Below are 20,477 nucleotides of genomic sequence, written 5' to 3'. Positions count from 1 at the left end.
CCAAAGTACTATAGCAATCAGTTTCTTGATCAACTTGGAAGGTTTGTACCATGGAGAGATTTAGAAGTGTTTGAAGGGTACAAGGCAACATTCCTTAGACTCTTCCCTGAAGATAATATGCGAGATTTGATTACGAATGAGTTCATAGATTTTGTGAATGCAAATGGTCTAAGTGTTGACGTTCTTTGTCATAGGTTTAAGAAGGATGCTCATAGTTGGTGGTACTTCCATGGTCCATGCTTCCAAAACCTACAACCCCTTGCAATCAAAATTTAATCACAAGTAAGTTTCACAATTAATGAATATTTATTTTATCACAAGTTTTATTTATAGGTTACTTTGTCTTCATAGGTTGCTAGTTCATTTGCATCAGAAATAAATTGGAGCACATATTCTTTCGTCCACTTAGTAAAGCACAATAGATTGCAATCAAAGAGAGTGAAGAACTTAGTATATGTGCATTCCAACTTGCGTCTCCTTTCACACAAGCAACATGACTACAAGCAAGGGGAGTCGAAGATGTGGGATATAGAGCTAGATCATACTGAATTGGATGCTTCCACTTCTGAGCTTGTTGCATTTGAGGACTGGGAAAGCGAGAACACTAATAGTGCAAGTGCATGTGGCATTGGCATTGGTTCATCTAATGTTAATGTTAATGATGAGGATGATTATGTTGATGATTTAGAGAATCCATTTGATGATTAAACTTTAAAACTAAAGTTCCAATTGTTGAAACAATGATATTTGAACTTGATATTATTATTTTGATATTGAACTTGATGTATATGATGCTATGATGGTATGATCATGATGCTATGATTAGAAGTTTATGGTGGTTTTGTTGTTTATATGATGCTATGTGACATTCTAATCTTAATTCATACTTCTAGGCTGCATATATATATAATTTTTTTACAATTTTTATACTAACCCAAACCCCTTTTCAAAATTTTGCCGAACCAGCGAATCAGGTTCTCGAACCTGAACTCGTGCCTGAACTTGAACCAACAGCTTAGGTTATTTGGGCTCTTTTTGGAAAAATCTTGAAGGTTTCCCATTGGTCACAACCATAAAATTCTGCATGAAGCGAATATGGTTTTGAAAAAGATTTCAATGCCATTTCTGATGCATTGAGTGCTTATGCAAAGAAGAAATATGCCAAAACTATAATGTGATAGGGCACAAGAAGGACTTTGAAATTGCATCACATGAAAGGGTATGTAATTTAGAAAAAAACATTTGGTTGACAAATGAGACTGTTGGTGTGAATAAGGTTTTAGACCTAGTAAGGTTTTTTACTTAGTGATTTTCACTAGTTTCTAGTGGGGGACTTATTCACATGACTTAAGTTTACTTAGGTCCTAGGTGTCCTTCTAGAAGATAGATTAGTTGTCACATGATCTTATCTTATCTCATGACAACTACTTTACAACTACTTTTAGCTACGTAAGTCAACACTTTAGTTGTCTTATTGCATAGGATTATGACACGTCACAATCTTGTCTAATTCTACCTCACACCTTGCCTTCATAAACAAGGCCTCTCATTTACATTTTGATGTCCATTTGTTATATTTGATCAATCTTGCATTGTTGAAGCAAGCTATTCTTGCCTTTCTCTCTTGTGGAAGTTATTTTTGTCTTGTAGGGATCCTTGGGGTGTTGTGGAGTCACCTATCTACTCCAAAATGGAATTAGAGCTCCAAATGTTATGATTCATTCCCAAATTTGAGGGACATGTTTTGGCTTGAAGAATTTGGTAGGTGCAGATTGGGGTTTTATTGACCTCACGATTGAACCTAGGGCATCGAAGAAAGTCAAGTTTGCTTTTTGTTTGGTCAAATTTCATCATGTTTTGCCAAATCTACAAGGGTTTGAAGAAGTGTGAAGATTGGTTGCTCTAGGAGGTCGCTATATCTTTTGAACCTTTAGGGCTCGAATCGACATCACTATTGCGTTTAGGAGGTCGATTGGATTAATTTTGATTGTAAATTCATCCACTTTTGAGAGTTGTTTTTGAGGCAAATTGTTTTGCCTGGAAAGTCTTTATGGCCCCTTGAGCGTAGGTACGACACAACAAATTGAAAAAATAATATCTTATATTTGCGAATATGTTTTTGAAGTTTGGGCAATTATTTTTTCTATAGCCAAAATCAAAGGATTGTAATAGAAAAAAACACAGACCAAACATTTGGTGAGATATTTTTAGATTTGCACCATTGTACTCTGGTCAACATTTTTTACCTGTTGGCCTTTAGATTTTTTTGCAAAGGTAATTAATACTTTGTTAGGCCTATACTAGTCTATTGGCTGCATATCTCCCTTGCTTTGGTAGGGTATTGACTAATTTGCAGGTGTTGGGAGTGATTTCTTTGCAAAGGTGTTACATTCATTGACTAAGTTATAGTTACTTGTTTGGCATGTTTGTCTTTGGCAAGGTCTGCTTCATTGTACTAGTTGTAGGCTTTGGTGGTTCCACACGTACCTTGCGTGTCGGCTTGAATCAATGGAGCAGTGAATGTTTTCTAGATTTGAGAACAATTTTCGGTCTTTCTTTGTTGGATTAGGCATATGCCCTACTTTGGTTGGACTGTAATTTGTAGGTTTCATTTAATTTTGCATGCTTGTTTAATGCCTTGATCGAGTGTTGGTTATTATTTGCTGGAGGGTTTCTTTTTGCAAGTTGCGATGTAACTCCTTGTCAAGCACATTACAATCTCATTGGTCGATACTTTGTACATGCATTCCTTTTGATGGGATCGACGTTTATTGTTGTTGTAGGTTCATTGATCAGCTTGTACATGGTCATGGTCAAATTGCTTGGCAGGATCTTTTTGGGTTGGTCGATTCTTGTTGAGTTGGGCTTAACACCCACGGTGTATGTACTACATTGTGGTCGGCTCGAGCAATATATTGTAGGCATTGTTTTGGATGTTAATCGGCTGTGTAAAGACCTTTGGTTGTTGGGTGCCTTTATTGTATTGGCTGACCTTACCCTAGATCTGGTTGTTATAATTTTTGGCCGTGTGGTTTTTTGCCTTGGCAGTTTATTGCTTGGATCAACAGTTTAGTCTGCAGGAACATTGATTGGTCGGGGTTTTAAATATTTTTGCACCTCCTTGATACTTTATGCAAATTGGTGTATTCATTGTTGTTCAACCTAGAGAACTTTTCTTTGTAGGGTGCTTTATTGCCTTTGATTGATGGCTTCTATGGTGAGGTCAACTATTATTTGATATTTATAGCAGACACTTTGTAAATAATGGGTCGGTGTACTATTACCTTGTGCTTTGGCAAGCCACATGCATTGTTTGGGGCGCATGTAAATTTGGGGACTGCATTTATATTCATTGACAACACTGTGGTACTTGGAAGGTGTGACTTCATTGCCTTGTTAGCCCTCTCCATTTTGTGGTTAGGCGAGTACAATAGTTGGTAGGCATGGTGCATTTATTCTTCATTGGCCTATGTGTTTGTTATGACCAATGTGTGACTTGGTGTTCGGTCACTTGTATTGTGGGTGGCGCAATGTTAACCCGCTACCCCTATCGCCACCCACAAATGTTGCCTTTCAATACACATCTTCGCTAATCGCCACTTGCAGCTTAGCTTGCCCACCACTACATTGGTGCTTAAAAAATTACAAATCTGCACCATTGTGGTTGTATGGGCAACCACCTTTTAGCCCCTGATGCCTAGCTATGACCCCCTATGTGCTCTCAAAGCTTTTTTCTCCTTTTGCTCATAACTTTCACATATAGAGGCAAAATAAAGCTTTTTTCTCCTTTTAGCCCTTGGTGCCTAGCTATGACCCCCTATGATGTTGACAAGCTTCTTTTTAATGTTTGTACCTCAAAGGAGTTTGAATGTGATGAAGAACTTGAGCTTCTTGATGATCTAAACACTTCTCTAACAACTCCTACTTTTATTGAGATCATGCTCTTTTGTTGGTGATTCATTGAGAACTATCAATGGTTCATTGCGATAAGTATTTGTTTGTCTTCCTGATTGGGATTCCTATTTGACAAACATTGCTTCATTGTTTGTGGAGTCTCACATTTCAAATTTGGAAGACTGATTTGAGGTTTATCTCTCCTATTTGTTGACAATCATGACACAATTGTTTCACATCATATCTATCATTGGAGCTTGTTCCAACCCGGTTTCCACTGGTTTCTTGTTTGTCACCATCTATTGTGATTGGGTATGTACCTGATTGGTTTGTGGCATCTTTATCATCCAAGGACTTGGAAAGACATGAGTAGATTTTAGAGACATCTTCATACATTTGGATTGCACTTCCTACTGATTCCTATTCAAAATGGGAAAGTATTCCTGGATTTGTACTTGATTTATCTTCTTCTCTAGGGAAGAAATGTTGTCTGTAGGCATTGGACTATGTTTTGTCTTCAAGCACTCACCAATTCTATAGGACGACGTATATTGTGGGGGGCTATGTAGTCTCCTTTCCTTCTTATGGGGGGATTCTTGATTCTAATTTCATGATGGATGTAGTCCTTGAGGGGTATCATTGAGTCCTCTAGGCATCATCCTTTCTTGTTTGTTTCTTTTTATCCTTTTTGGAAAGGAGTTTTGTCCCATTGGGTTTTCTCCTTTTCTACTTTTGTGAGAGATTGCATTTGCATTGCACATGGGTAGCTAAAATGGTGTAGCCGGGACCCATTATCATAATAATCTGCTCCCTAAGTTGCACTTAAGAGGAGGGTGTTCGTGTGAATAAGGTTTTGGACCTACTAAGGTCTTGTACCTAGTGATTTTCACTAGTTCCTAGTGGGGGACTTATTCAGAGTTGAGTTTATTGAGGTCCTAGGTGTCCTTCTAGAAGATAGATTATCACATGATCTTATCTTATCTCATGACAACTATTTCTAGTTACAGAAGTCGACACTTTCATTGTCTCATTGCATAGGATTATGACACATGCCACAATCTTGTCTAATCCTACCTCTCACCTTGCCTTTATAAGCAAGGCCTCTCATTTACATTTTCATGTCCATTTGTTATATTCAATCAATCTTGCATCGTTGAAGCAAAGCTATTCTTGCCATTCTTTCTTGTGGAAGTTATTTTGGTTTCGTAGGGATCCCGAGGGTGTTGTGGATTCACCTATCTGCTTCAATAGGGATTAGGACCTTATATATGATGAGAAATCGTTTCTTTCATGTGTTGCTATAATAAAATATTTCTTTTGAAGTGTGGAGTTCAAAAGATGTGTAAGAACCCCAAACCAATTGCTATGCCAAAATTTTCACTTATTCTTGTTAATCAAAAGAGAGGCAATTTATCGAACAGTTTGTATGTATTCTTTGTGGAGGGTTTCTGAATTGCAATATTTAATGATGCACATATCTAGAAATTCGCCTCGCTTACATTATCAAAATTTCAGCTTGGTATTATAACAACAAATAAATATGATAACAAACAATTTGCACTAAATCACCATAAATACATTAAAGATTGCAACACAAACTGTTGTTTATAACAGAAATTTTTGAGTTTAATTACAATGGTCTAACGTTGAATTGCTTCTATGATTAGACTTACAAATCTGCTAGTGAAAATGCCTTGTTAAAGCTATGTTGGCTATTGGAAGGGATCTTTCACCTCTTCTAACAGCATAAGTTTTATCATAGCTCTCTTCCAAATTTCCTAGCTCAACATGTCATGGTCGGATGTCCAAGTTTGCCAACAAAGGAATGTCTATCTTCAAATATTTCATCGCCCAACTCCAGATAATAAATTGCCTAGCAACCTTAGTCCCAATGGTCTGATATTAGAAGGGTATGGAACTAACACTAGATGAATGTGGCACTTATCAAGAAGCCAATATGGTCTGAGATGGCAGCTTGCAATAACTATTTAACTTGTTCTAACTCCACACTCAGCAAGGACCATCTTCCACATATTCATTCTGTAACATCTAATCCGAAGTAGCCAATACTAAGTTACTATCACCCAACCATGTAAGATGATTATGATCATCACGCTAGCAAATAAAGGTATTCGGCAAGCCCCACTGTCACATGTATCATTTCTCTTCAATTGCCCTTGCAAGGTATCGGTCCCTCATACCAATAATGGCGTCCAACTTTGATATAAACAAAAAAAAGAGAACTCTAGAAAGATAATTAAATCTTATGTCAATTGACTTGCTTGCAAATTTATTATTTGGAACAAATCCCAATATATTTGATCTTTCACCTCAAAGCCCAAATTATAGAGAATTAATCTTTTGTTTCTGCACCAAAACACAAATTGAATCGTTTAGCATGATGAGGAATTTTGAATGAAATCGCTCAAATGGTATTTGAGGTTTTTGTCCCCAAATCACAAATCTCCTCACATTGTAAATCCCTAGCTGGAACTGTACTACCTTTCGAGTTTTCATTTGTCAGGAAAACAGTTAATGTTTTCATCCCTTTGGTGAGAAATCCAGCTACAAATGCAAATATCCTAAGGGAAATAAACAAACTTATCCCCAAATCATAAATCTCCTCACACTGTAAATCCCTAGCTGGAACTGTACTACCTTTCGAGTTTTCATTTGTCAGGAAAACCGTTAAGGTTTTCATCCCTTTGGTGAGAAATCTAGCTACAAGCGCAAATCTCCAAAGGGAAATTAACAAACTTAGAATGAATCCTTTTTCCTCCTTAGCCTCCTTTCCTCTCATGGAACGTTTTGGATAAAAGATATAAAATCACATAAAAATAGTAATTTCCTTTTCCTCATGAAATTGACTTTATATCATTTATTTATAATAATAATTAATTAAATACAAGTTGCCCGAAAATATTAATTTAAACATCTTAATTAGTTAATTTTTTTTTTTTTTAATGCCCAGGCCAAAAATGGGAACATTGCAGTCCTTACCTAAGATTGCTTGATCCCAAGCAATTTGAACCTGTATGCCAATACTAGGATCCCAAAGGATCCTGAAGAACGCTGCACCTTATCCCAGGTGCACCGATATGATACAACCGAACCCAACAACTCTATTAAATTCTTTCACACTGTGAAGCAATCCACTCATCATAAAAATCGTTGGATTCGAAGGCCAAATTGAGAGTCTGTCATTCCCAATACCTAATGGCTTCTGCTGCATCACTCTGATTACAGTTGGAATAACAATGTGCCAAGTCTCTAGTTCTTTATCTTGTAGCCCAAGAGAACATCCATCCTATAGAAATAAACTAAGAGACTTGCAAGATTTGGATTCTTCTTTTGTATAAGGAAGCGCCTCTAGAGTGATCTATATAATCCTTTATCCATCCCATTTTCATGTATCATCAGGAATATAGTCAAATCATTTGTTTGTGGGTTGAAAGAAAAATGATGAGCATACGTCAATGCAATCAATGCAAAATTCAGCGGCTTGTTCCATTGGAAATGCCAAACAATCACTTGGATTCCATATCTCAACATTCTCATTGCATGAATTAGGAGGTGTCTCACAAATTAGATTATGAAGAGATGATTTTGCATTAGAAATGGAAGATGTATCGCCATGCAAAATTTGCTTATCAAGTCCAATGGAATTGCACTTGTGATGCTCTTCCCAATTGACAGTAGAGCTGCTGTAGTCATTGAGTAATTCTTCATCACTCCTAAGCTCATTAATTCCTTCAATCATCCGTTTGATCTCCAAAGTCCTTGTATTACATTCTTATTTCTTTGATGTGGCTGCAATAGGTGGCTGATTTTCTGCTTTGTAAAGAGTGCTGGGGTAATTAATTATTCATGTTGGATATTATTACACCTTACTTAAGTTTACTTAGGTATATGCATTTCATAGTAGTTTGGGTATGAGACACTTGGGTGTTTGTGCCACATTGGGATAGTGTGTGTAGGAGAATTTCCACCTTTTATTGTGTTGATCTTGTTACTACTCTATCATATTCACTTATTGTGGAGTGATAATTCCACCTTTGGTGGGTGATCCACCTCATGTGGAATATTTTATTGTTTCTCCTACCTACCACACCTATTTCCTACCTACCCTTGTTTCTCATTGAGTCACATGTCATGTTTGTGTGCTCACATATCCATATAGCCTTGCCTATATAAGCAGGCTCATATTCATTGTATCTAATGATTGATGATCCAGTTGATCAATATTTTCATCTTGATGGAATACAGTTTATTCCTATCAATATTTTGTCTCTCTATTGTACTTTTCATTGAGCTCTTGATCTTGGCAAAATCTCACGAAGAGAAAAGTGCGTTAAACTTAACTCAACATTAAGTTCAACTTCTTTCTCTTTTTCAATGAATGCTCTAGAAGTCTTCCCTACAAATTTGATGGCATGGTTTTTATTTGTTAGCAAATGCAGGTAATCTGACACAACGGTGGAACATCATGAACACCTCGCTTTATATGGCACCCTATGCTCTCAATCCCAAATGGTATGCACTGAGACTTGGGAGAGTGTCTCCATTTAGTGATGAAGAGGTGAAAGAAGGCTTTTTAAGGACCCTTGCAAAAATGTAAATTGAAGAGAAATCTACTCTACTTTACACACAGTGGCTTTCATTTAGTAGTATTTGTTGTCCAACCTTCAGCAGACGAGAGGTGAGGTCGGATAGAGCTACATTAGCTCAAATTGACACCTATTGGATGGTGGATGTGGCATGACAAGGATGCACCGGAGTTGAGAGTACTTGTCTTTCATCTTCTTTCACAGTCCCCTCGATCGTTATATATATATAATCTAAACGAAGCAATTATTATTATAAATTAATATAATAATTACCAACAAATAATTATTTGAAATTTCTTTATTTATTAAATATTATTATTTAATTAATATTTATGAATAATAATATTCTAGAAATATTCAAATTAAAAAATAAATTATATTTAATATTATTATAAACATGATTCATATATTATAAATAATAAACATAATTTACATATTATGAACACATTTATATATTTAAAATAATAAATATATAACTGTGAAGATCGGGGAACATTACACAAAGACTTTATTCATGTGATGAAGCTGACTCCTAATCAGAATAACATATGAGTGAAATTAATAAAGAAGATAATAGTTAACATTAAGGAGACAGCACGATAGAGGAAAAATAAAGATTTATGGACAATAATAAAGATATATATGTATATTACAGGTTTACACGTGAAGGAATACATATTGGTGTGAAGCATATATGATTTCCTTATTAATGGTGTAGTACTTAATAACTTACAAAACTAAGCAATTCGATTGCAAGGAAACCACGTTAAAAGGTCAAAGTTAATACATTGTTTATTGTAAGGAGGTGTGGTTTCTAAGAGAAGAGGTACTTTCGATTAAGTTATTGAAACATTAATACAAGAGTGGCGACTGTATGAAGAGACGTGTCTTTTCGATAGAAGAAACATATAAATATTGATTAAAAATGGAGTTCGGTGTGGAGAGTATAAGAATTAAAAAAAATAAGAATATATTTTACAGAGTGGATTTGTGATAGGGAAGAAAACACGAATCAGACCAGATTAGAACTATTATTAAGTACAAGCAGTAACATCCCTGTTCTTGGTGGTATGCATATGAATGTGTCTGATATGAATGCTTAATATGTATAACCCAATAATGCTTTATGCAGAATTTAATAATAATACTAATTGCAAAATGTATTATATAATTTCCTAACAATGGCAAACCAGACCTGACATGTGTCAGATCTGTCTGCTTTATATCAGCTACTTAATATGTTAATAATTAAGGTTGAAAGCAGTAGTAGTATTAATGATTTATTAAAAAGTAATCAGCAAAGACATTAATAATTGGTAATACAATTATATATACACATATATAAAGATGTCTTGATTAGAAAAATAATAATATGAATGTAGTTAGTAATATAATAGTTATAAATATAGATATTATTATAATAATTATAATATCTTTTAGAAACTAATCTGCAGTAATGCATAATAATTTATACAATCAGTAGTTAATAAATATGTAAATGATATATAATGAATCAAAATAAAATTAACTATCTAGTATGATAGAGTTAATTATCTGTTGGGGTAGATGAACCATTTACTTATTACCAAGCTGATTGATTGAACTATGGAATATCACCATTTCAATTCATGTTAAGTTAGATTTGTCTCCTAATCAATTAGTTCAAGTCATAAGCATATTGAGATGGATTAATTATGGTGAAAACAAGCCTAGACCTAGTAGGGGCCATTACAAGTTGCTAGTTCCTCTGTTGCAAAGAGGAATTGGTCCACATATAGCTTCATCCAATCAGTCAAGAGGAACCACCTTACCTCTAGATGATTGAAGAAGTTGGTGGTTGTACATAGTTCTTTGTGGCTATAGGATCACCAAACTCTTGCGTATTGTCAGACTCCAGCCTTACATTGGGATGTCAATCCTAAAGATGCTATGTAGGTTGATGAGGAGGAGACACTTGAGGGATTGGTTGGGGTTCCATTGGTTGAGGCAGCCCCTTATACTGGTAGTGAGTCAGACTCGAGGTCTGATTTTGATTTAGACTCTTAGACCTACCATGTGCTGGTTATGGACAGCCATATATTTTCTTAGTTCTATGTTTATTGTTTAATTTTATAGTTTATGTCATTTGATAGTTGAAACTTGGAGCCTTTGGGCATTTTTGTTATAATTCTAATATAATATGTATGCATAATGACAATGAAAGCATTTGAATTTTGTTTATTTGTTTGTCTTCTCATTAATCATTAATTATATGTTAATCAACACGTGTCTTAAGGTGTTAGATTATAATTAGTTAAGATTCATTTGCAACCGGTTTACAAAGTCGCTAAAATCAGAATGTAAAAGAATCGGCAAGAACATGATATTTAAATCGGAGAACATAAATGTCTAAGGCCGATAGGCCACTAGGCATTTATGTTGGTCTGAAGGATCTGACAGACGCTACATACATCAACACTTTCTTCAATTCCCCTTTTGAAACCTTTCTCTTGAAGGTACCCGTCTAGGCTTGAGTAACAAGCCCTTAGGGCTTCTTTTAGTCCATAAATTGCCTTCTTTAGCTTGCAAACATAGTCCTCATTCTCTAATAGGAGAAATCCTTTTGGTTATTCAATGTACACTTTTGCTTCCAAGTTTTCATTTAGGAAGGCTAACTTCACATCCATTTGGTAGACCTTGGCGTTCTTAAAATTGGCAAGGGCTAAAAGCATTCTATTGCATCCATACGAGCAACAAGGGCAAAGGTTTCTTCAAAATCAATTCCTTCAACTTGGCTTTGTTCTTTACGACTTGGCCATCCTCATTCAATTTGTTTTTGGAAACCCATTTAGTGCCAATGACACTCTTCTTTGCAAACTTCCTCATTTTGAGGAACATCTTCTTCTTCATAGTGTATTCCTTCATTGACTTTCACATTTGCACTTTCAACAACCTTGTGCAGTCTCTTGTTATAGCATTTGTATGCTTTACTTCTTATGGGGTAGCCAAGGAATATTCCTTCATCAGCTCTAGGATCAAACTTTCCTAAATCTTCTTCATCTCTCCTTATATAACATGTGTTCCCTGATACTTTGAAATACTTCATTGTTGTAGGCCTTCTTTCCATAACCAATATGGCGTCTTGCTATCGTTTACTTTGATTTCTTTACATATTTATTTGATCTTTTAAATTCATCATGTATTCTTGACATTAATTAAATATGTCAATAACTTTCTTTTGGTTTTCCTGCATTGTCCTTCTATTTTACTTGTGTACATAATGTCAATTATGCTAGGTAATTTATGTCAAATGTCTGTCTTGCTTTGTTTTTGAGAAATCACTGTTTTTATCAGCTGCAAGAAATAGGAGTTTTTAGTTATTACATCTGATTTTGCATTAAAGATTAAACCTTTGTTTTGGTTTTTGTTAACTTTGCGGTTGAAAATTTTGCAATAATATTAGAAGAGAGTTCCTAGTGACAATTTTTTTCTGATGGTTCATTAAATGTATTAATGATGTGATTCCTTTAGGCCGAAGCTACTGATCCTGAAAGTGGTGGTTTATATTATTACAACGAGAGCACTGGAAAAAGTCAGTGGAATCGGCCTGTTGAAACATTTGTCCTTCCTCCACCTCCACCTCCCCCTTCCCTTCCACCTTTGCCACTGGATTGGGAAGAAGCTACTGATAATGCAACAGGTATTCTCCATGAGATAGAGCCATCTTATGTATTCTTTAAACGCTTTTTATGTATTCTAATTGTCTGCTGTTTATTTTGAACTGCAGGTCAAAAGTATTATTATAATGTCAAAACACATATATCACAGTGGGAGCGTCCAAAAGCTTCAGATTCTGCAGCCTTTGATGTCAAGAGTAAAACTAGTACTTTATCTGGAAGCGAGAAAATTGCTAATGAAAATGCACCCTCCTCTAACTTTAAGAAATGTGCTGGCTGTGGGGGTTGGGGACGGGGCCTTGTTCAGGTTTGGAACTACTGCAATCATTGCACAAGGTAAAATGATATTGGTTTTATTTTGTTACTTTTCCAGTTTTCCTTAATCAGATGTACTCTTCAATCTGCTTTCTGTCCCTTGTACATGTATATCATGCCCAATATTAATCTTATTCTGAAGTTTACATCGGTTTCTCTTAACACAATACAGCACCTGGGAGTAAATTACATAACAATGCTTCAATAGAATATTCATTGCCTTAGTTTTTGTTTGAAGCAGTATGAATTTGTAGACAATTTTCTTTTCCTTTTCCTCTATACCAATAAAAATGTTTCAAAGAGAATGTGTGTGAGTTGATAACCATATTACTCCTTTGTTAACTACTAGATAAAGTGCAATGTTAACTCCTTTAAAAAATTCAGTTACAGGTAATTTCTCCTGTTGTCCCTTAAATATTGGGGACAGCCCAATGATATTATGTTAATGTCTGTCTACAGCTGGGAATTCCAGGGAACATTCAGCTGGTTCCTTACTGAACAGGAGACATCTGCACATTCCTAAACTTCTGTAAACAAGAACAGAAAAAGAGCAAGAGGATATTTTCTTAACAAGTTCTGGTGTTGAAATCAAACGAAGCTTGAAACAAGGCTCAGAGTTGGGAACATCAAAAGAGATTAAGTTCGTAGGCAGGTTTTGATAAAATGCAGGCAATACCTAGGCGGCATAGTGGAGCCAAGAATGGAGTCCAATGTAGTATTTTACCATGGTGAAAGAATACTTGGTATGAAATCACTATGAACAATGGAAGATTACTCTACATTATTGGGGAAACAACTTGTGCATGGCAGTGAGAAACTAAGATATGTTATTACATATGACAATGCCAAAGGAATGTTTAAATGGGAAGCTGCCATGAAGGTGAAAATTGATGCATTGATGCAAAATAAGAGTTGGGTGTTGTCTGAATTTTCCGCAAGGAAAAGAAGCCCATTGGTTGTAAGTGGGTTTACAAAATGAAATGTAAATAGGATGGTTCTTTGTACAAGTATTAAGGTCCACTTGTTGCTAAAAGATATTTACAAGAAGTTGGGGTGGATGAAGAAATCATTGCGTCTGCAATTATGGCAATCTTTTGGCTGGTTGTCTCACTTGTTGCTTAATTTTAATCGAGGGTGTATCAAATAGATTTCTAAAGTGTCTTCCTAAATGGGGAATTAGTTGAGGAGGTCTACATGGTGTAGATGCAAGCATCCCATGTTCCTAGAAAAGAACATTCAGTTTGCAGGTTGGTTAAGTACTTGTATGGACTTAACTAGGGTCATAGAGTTTGGTATTTTAAAATTGATCAACTTCTTGGAGATTGAGGACTTCAAAGAAGTTATTTTCATCCCAATCTCCACATCAAAATCAGTGATGATTGTACAGTGATCCTAATTTTTCAAGTTAATCAGTTTACCATCACTGAGAGTGGGGCCAATAGTGTTCAACATGTGAAATCTGATATTTGTTTTGTTTTTGATTTGACAAGTCTTGGCCTCTTACATTACTGCTCAGTCCTAGAATTTTGTAACTTGATTATTCTATTTTTGTCTTGAAAACTAGGTATGCCAAGACACCCCAATTTTTTATTTGAGAGCGTAATATAACGTCTACACCTATGGAAGTTGGGATTAAGATCTCAAATTACACTGATTTGCTGCAAGTTGTGTTGTGACCACATCACACATCGTCCCATCAAGATGGGGACCCCCCTTTTTTAGGTTTTGCCTTCTCTAGGAGTAGTCTCTCTATGCTCTCTTCTAGTGAATGGAGTGGAGTAGATCATCAAGTGTTGCAAGAATGAGTCATAGATGAAGGACTTGAGGATTGAACAAACCAAGTAAAGTCATGTGAAAGAGCTAAGTGAAGAGTCATTCATAAGGTTGTGTACCTTACCCCAACTTGAGAGAAAATTTTTCATCCCGTGTACCTTGCACCCTCATTGAGCGAAATTTGTCTAAGTGCCTTGACCCTGTACCTTGCTGAGGTCCTAGAGCGAAAATTTTACCAAGGACATGTACCTTCCAAAGGTCACAGAGCGAATTTCCTCCATAGGTGCTCTTAAGGGTCGAATTGATGATGCTTTCATGGGGAAAGATTGGAAAACTTAAGGTCAAAACCAAACAAGTGTCCTTCCAAAGGATCCAAAGCGAAATTTTCATGTTCTTGTTAAGGGTCCCAAAGTGAAATTCTTTCACCAAGTTGCATACCTTCCAAAGGTCCTAGAGCGAATATTGAATTGATGTCCTTGGAAAGGTCATAGAGTGAATTTCATGTTTTGAGTCATGTCCTTGCTGAGGTCATAGAGCGAATTTTTTGCCAAGATGAGTACCTTGCAAGGGATCAAGAGCAAATTTATCCAAGTGAAGATCGAGAGTGAATTTGGAAGTCTTGGAGAGGTTTTAGGGTGAATTTGTTCAAGCATGTACCTTGTTGAGATTTGAGATCAAATTTTCCTAGTAAGTCATGTCCTTCTGAAGGACACAGAGCGAATTTTTTTTATCAAGTCATGTCCTTGCTAAGGTCCATGAGTGAATTTCGTCCAATTGATGTACCTTCCAAAGGTTTGAGAGTGAACTTATTAAGGTCACGTACCTTAGAAAGGTCTTAGAGAGATTTTTTTGACCTAGGTCGTGTACCTTCCAAGGGTCATGGACCGAAATTTTGATTAAGCTCATGTACCCTCCGAAGGTCATAGAGAGAATTTCATCATGTGTACCCTACCAAGGTCCTAGAGCGAATTTTTCATCCAATTGATGTACCTCCCGAAGGTCTTGGAGCAAATTTCAATACAAAGTTACGTATCTTAGAAAGGACATAGAGCGAATTTTTGATCAAGTTGACATACCTTGCAAAGGTACAAGAGCGAATTTTCTTATCATTGCATGTACCTTGCCAAGGTACCAAAGCGAAATTCCCAAAGGCAAGCATTTTGGCACCAAAATGGTATTCAAAATTCGAATTTCTAAAAGTGAGCGCTTAAATTTATTAAGTCGGCTAGCCTTGAGGAAAATAATTTGTTATTTTTGTTTTTGTCAAAACAAGTCGGCTTTAGGGTAGAAAGACACACCCATTCACCTTAGGCGCCGATAAAGGTAAGTTCGAAATCATCATTTCAACATCATCTCAAATCAAAACATTTCTCTGATTAGTAAGATTAAAAGCAGAGCAGCGAATTTAGTCATCAGCAATCAGTGAATTTCAAGTTCAAGACATCGAAGTACATTAAGGAAGGAGAATTCAATCATTAGCAAGACGAATTTACCCAAAGAAGCAGCAACATCATTCTCACAAGGGCGAATTCTAGCAGATTGGAAGGCAAAATTCATCATTTGAGCAGCAAAGGATTAAGGAGACAGCGAATCCTTGAGCATTAGCAGTCACATCATTAATCAGATTTTGAAGTTTAAGTTCTGAAATCAGAAGTAAGTGCATCATTTAGACTGATATAAGGTCAGGAGCAGGTCTGATTTAGGATTGGTAATGATTTTGTTAAAGCCAATTAGAGCTTCTTAATGCATATAGTGAATAAATCAGTCTTATTTAGTAATTGATTTCATATTTTAGATGCAAGGTTCAGTTCATGCTCAAGTAGATAGGCTTCAATGCATTGGTAATTCACCACAACCCTAACTTGAACATCTCTAATAGGTGAATGATGGCAGCGCCCAAGGCAAGTGGATCTACCTCCCGATAGGCTCTCATCAAGGAAGATCAGAAGAACGATGACTTGGAGACTAAAATCACATCCCGATGGAGCAACATTGGAGATACAAATCTTGGGAACTGCAATGTGAAGAAATTTCATGAGGCACCATATATTGGCAAACTATCACCTATAGCCAAGAGGATAATAGAAAGCGGCATCATCAAGGCAGTCGGCTTCCCTCGTGCAGTTAGATGTCATGAACTAATGATTGAGTGTGCCAAACACTATGATTCACACTCAAGGACAATTGTGGCCGAGGATGGAACCGTTCTTGCTTATCTATCAGAAACAGCTATAAGTGAAGCTTTCCACCTACCAGAACAAATGCCAATCTATAGAAGCTTGGAAGTAGCTAAATCAATTTATGAAGATGATCTTGATGCATGCTTAGCAGTCATCAATAGGGATTGGTTGCAAAATAGTAGACCTCGCCTAAATAAGATACCTAATGGGCCACACCGAATTGACTTCCAAGAGAAATTCAGGGATTTGATCACCATGCTTAGCCGAGTTATAGGTGCTTCTCAAGCCTTTTGTTTTGATAAATGGATGTTCTTCTTCATACAAATAATCATCCAAGGGAAAGGAATGATCAATTGGGCAAGAATCATTAGTAATAGCCTAGATGTACAACCAAGAAGGTTAGTTCCCACCAAGTCATTCCACATGAGCTCATATGTCATATATTCTCTGGCAAGGAATTATGAATATGCGGGACTACCACATAGAGGCAGAGTCGAAAGGAGGCCCAGAGAGATAAGGGTTTGTGATTCCTATGAAATATTGCATCACCCACCTAAGCAACACTATAGAACAGTCAATGATGCTTTCACAATGCACATCACTAGGATTCTACAAGGTGGAATCCATCAAAGATTGTCTCCGGAGGCACAAGCACTTGTCAAGCAATATGGTGCATGGTTCATTCAATTTCCCGAATTCACATACATAAGAATCCAAGGATGTCCTTCTCCTCCTTATATGTTGCCACGTTATCCAACAAACAGGATAGTAGTACTTGAAGTGGCAAGACAATCATTATCATGTACCAAGTCATTAAGGTACAAACATGGAGGTGTCATCACTATTTCCATTTCACTTGGAAATTCAATAGAAGTCCGTCCTTCCTTTCAAGCAGCTGAAAGTGCTGAGCAAGAGTTATCTCTCTATTCGTTTACACCATTTGCTTCTAGAGATAACTTTGATCCCTACGGTAATATAGAAGAAATGGCTGGAAGAAAGCATAAACATGTGTTTCAAGTAGAAGACTTTTGGATGAACACTCAAGATGACTTGGAGATAAAGAAGAAGATGCACTCCCGGCTGCCTCTTGATCTCATCAAGAAATGCAAAGTCTATAGAGTGGCCGATCAAGCACAAGATAGTGGTAGATATATCTAATCTACCTACGAGTTGGAAGATAAAGGAATAAAGATTAATTGGGATGAAAAGGAAGTCACGGATCTAAGAGAATTGATGAATCAAGTCTTAACTTGCACACGTAGATGGGTGGATATTCAACACCAGAAATTGAAGGAGCAAGATGTAACCATGACATTCAATTTGGAAACAAGGACAGAAGAAGAAGAAAGGGCAAGTGTAAGTGAGAGCACTTCTCATTCTAAAGGATCAAAGAGGAAGAATGAACAAGGAAAGAAAGAGACATCCAAGAAGAAGCAAAAGACAAATTCTGATCAGCCTCCTAGTGCTTCTTCTTGACATGAGAGAGAAATAAATCAAGGCAAGGATCAAAGGATAGATGAAAGCATGGTCCATGAAGTATATGAATCAATGGAGTCTACAATACAAAATGACAGGAATAATAGACAAGATAAAGGAAAGATGCCACAAGAATCATCAAATCCAGCCCTCCATATCCAGATTTGTGATAATGAGGAACAAGAAGATAATAACGAAGTGACTTCCCCTCCCAGGAATGATCCATTGCCCGAAGAAGTGCAAGTAAAAGAAGATCTTCTATCCCCGACTGGCTCAAAGAAAGACTTGCCAAGGAGGTAATAGCGGAAGAAGAAGAACAAGCATTTGATTTGGGGAGTCTTCTAAATGGACCTCAAGAAGTCATTGCAAAGAAAAAAGCTTCAAAGATGTCTAAAGTAATAAGAGACGATACAGGCTCTAGGAGGGTACAGATTGCCACTCCAACAGTAGATAAGTATGAGGATGAGATTACGGTAGATGAATATGATTTGGAGACATTTGACTTAGGTCCACTTACTTTTGAGCAAGCCATGGATGAAGCAACCGATTCAATGCAGGCAGTCAATGAGAAGCTAAAGGTTGAAATAGAGAAAAACAAAAAGTTAGAAAAGGAGATAAATGCATGGAGGACTTATTTCTATCAGTTCAAGGAACCACTAAGGCAACATGACCCAACAAACACACCTCCACTAATGCTTCCTCATGAATTGGTAAATCATATGGAGAAGACAGCAAACTCAGCGCAACTTCTATATGCATGGGTCAATAAATCTTTCACAATGGCTAATGAGTTTGTGAGAAATATGATGAAAATACTTGGTAGAGCCATTCGTGTCCTTGAGATAGTTCATAACCTCATGGTGATAGTTGATGCCTTCACTCATACTAAAGATGTCACCATCTTGGTATTGCAAGCAATAAGGAAAGCACCTAGACAAATACTGGCACAAGAAGGGATAATCAGAAAGGAATCAACTCCTAATATGTTACAGTGGTCGGCTTTGCTTCAAATGAAGAAACTCCTTTTTGAAGACATTAGTAACAGATGTAATCAAGTTGAAGATACCATCCATCCTATTCATGACAAGGTAATTGAGGTGATGTGCATCATTCTTGACAAAAAGGCAAAATTTGAAACAGATGTGGACATTCAAGAATTGGAGGATAGGATAAAAGTCATCTTTCAAGGAGGTGGACCGATCACCGAAAAACAGTTGGATCATATATATACCACTATGTTCCTTATTGATAAGACAAAAGAACTTGAGCATGGATGGGAGATAACACTTCTTGTAGCCTTTGATGAAGTAATCCACCTAGAGGAATGAATGAAGAATCTACCTGAGATTCCAATTTCTGAAGTTGAAAGTATGACATCCAGATTCATTGAATATGCCAGAAAGGAAAAGGAAAAAGGGAACAAAATTCTAGAAGAAAGTTTGCTATGATCCCACTTGGCATTTAATTTTCCTATTGGAGGATTTTTCCTCAATTTCTATGTCGGCGCATGTTATCTTCTTATTGGTTGATTCATGTTGATGAATATCTTGATAGGGTTTTTATTTGTATCAAACCCTAATTAGGGTTTAGGTGGCAAAATCTTGGCCCTTGATCTTCATTCGATCTTAGCTCTTCATTGTATTTGGGAGTCTTATATAAACTCCACTCATTTCATTTGTAAGGGTTAATAAGCAATATAGTAGAAGAGAATAGAAGAGAGAGTAATAGTGCTAGAATAGTGGTAATAGAAAGACTCGCAGAATTGTTGTTGTTTGGCTATTGGATCAATAAACATTGAAGTTAAGGTGTTTTTGCTCAATCCTTGAAGCCTATTGCATGGTTCTTTTATCTTCTCAAGTCAATCTTTGATGTTGGTTTTAGTGTTTAGATTAAATGATGGAATGTTACACTTGATATATTGTGAAGCTCGTTATCCATACCACTAGCTTTCTTGCTGATTGTAAGCGAGCCTTGTGTGGTCAACTGGAACCTTTGAAATTGTTTAAGTTTGATTATTGCTCAATCATTGATATGCATTCAACTAATGGTGTCTATGATTAGTAGTGATTTGAAAATCTCCAAACATACATAGAAGATTGCACTAGTTCTAGTGGAGTTGTTCATGTATGGCAAAGCTATAACTGGTTGAGTTTCACTTGTGTCATTCTTCATCCATCCGTTCTTAGGATAGTTTAGAACTTCTCTAAACCCCTCATCTTTTGCCATTTTATTGATAATCATTCAATAGTGTTAGGAAGGAACTTCGTAGCATATCATTTGCAAGCCACTTCACGAAATCTTTTCAAACCATAAATGCCCCTAGATGAAACAGCAATCACAACAACCAACAAAGCTTATCCACACGTAGTGATCCTACATTTATGAACCTTAGAATCTTCCCAGGTGATCCTTAAGCCAATCTTCAGCATCCGAGAGATTTTATTCAAGAGAGGATAAGATACTTATGGCATTTTATTCTGTGTTCACATGTGCCTAAAAAGTTAAAAACACATCAACAAGTTGCCTATTAGGTAGTTTGATTATATCTATCTACCACTTGGGCGGACTTATGTCTT

The 20,477-nt window shown here is 36.4% G+C and overlaps 1 protein-coding gene across 6 annotated transcripts in view; it reads left to right on the top strand.

Moving 5' to 3' along the window:
• Positions 1-20,477, top strand: part of LOC131073819 (uncharacterized) — a 98,144-nt gene that overhangs the window by 74,741 nt on the left and 2,926 nt on the right. For all 6 annotated transcript variants that reach the window (XM_058010339.2, XM_058010338.2, XM_058010334.2 and 3 more), the window contains 2 exons: positions 12,012-12,180; positions 12,268-12,493. In XM_058010339.2, the coding sequence (XP_057866322.2) occupies positions 12,012-12,180; positions 12,268-12,493 (395 nt within the window). The remainder of the gene's footprint in view (positions 1-12,011; positions 12,181-12,267; positions 12,494-20,477) is intronic.

This window comes from Cryptomeria japonica, chromosome 2 (genome assembly GCF_030272615.1).
Source record: "Cryptomeria japonica chromosome 2, Sugi_1.0, whole genome shotgun sequence".
Taxonomy (NCBI): Eukaryota; Viridiplantae; Streptophyta; class Pinopsida; order Cupressales; family Cupressaceae; genus Cryptomeria; species Cryptomeria japonica.
Note: the sequence above shows the minus strand (reverse complement) of the source record. Positions and strands in the feature narration are given on the sequence as shown.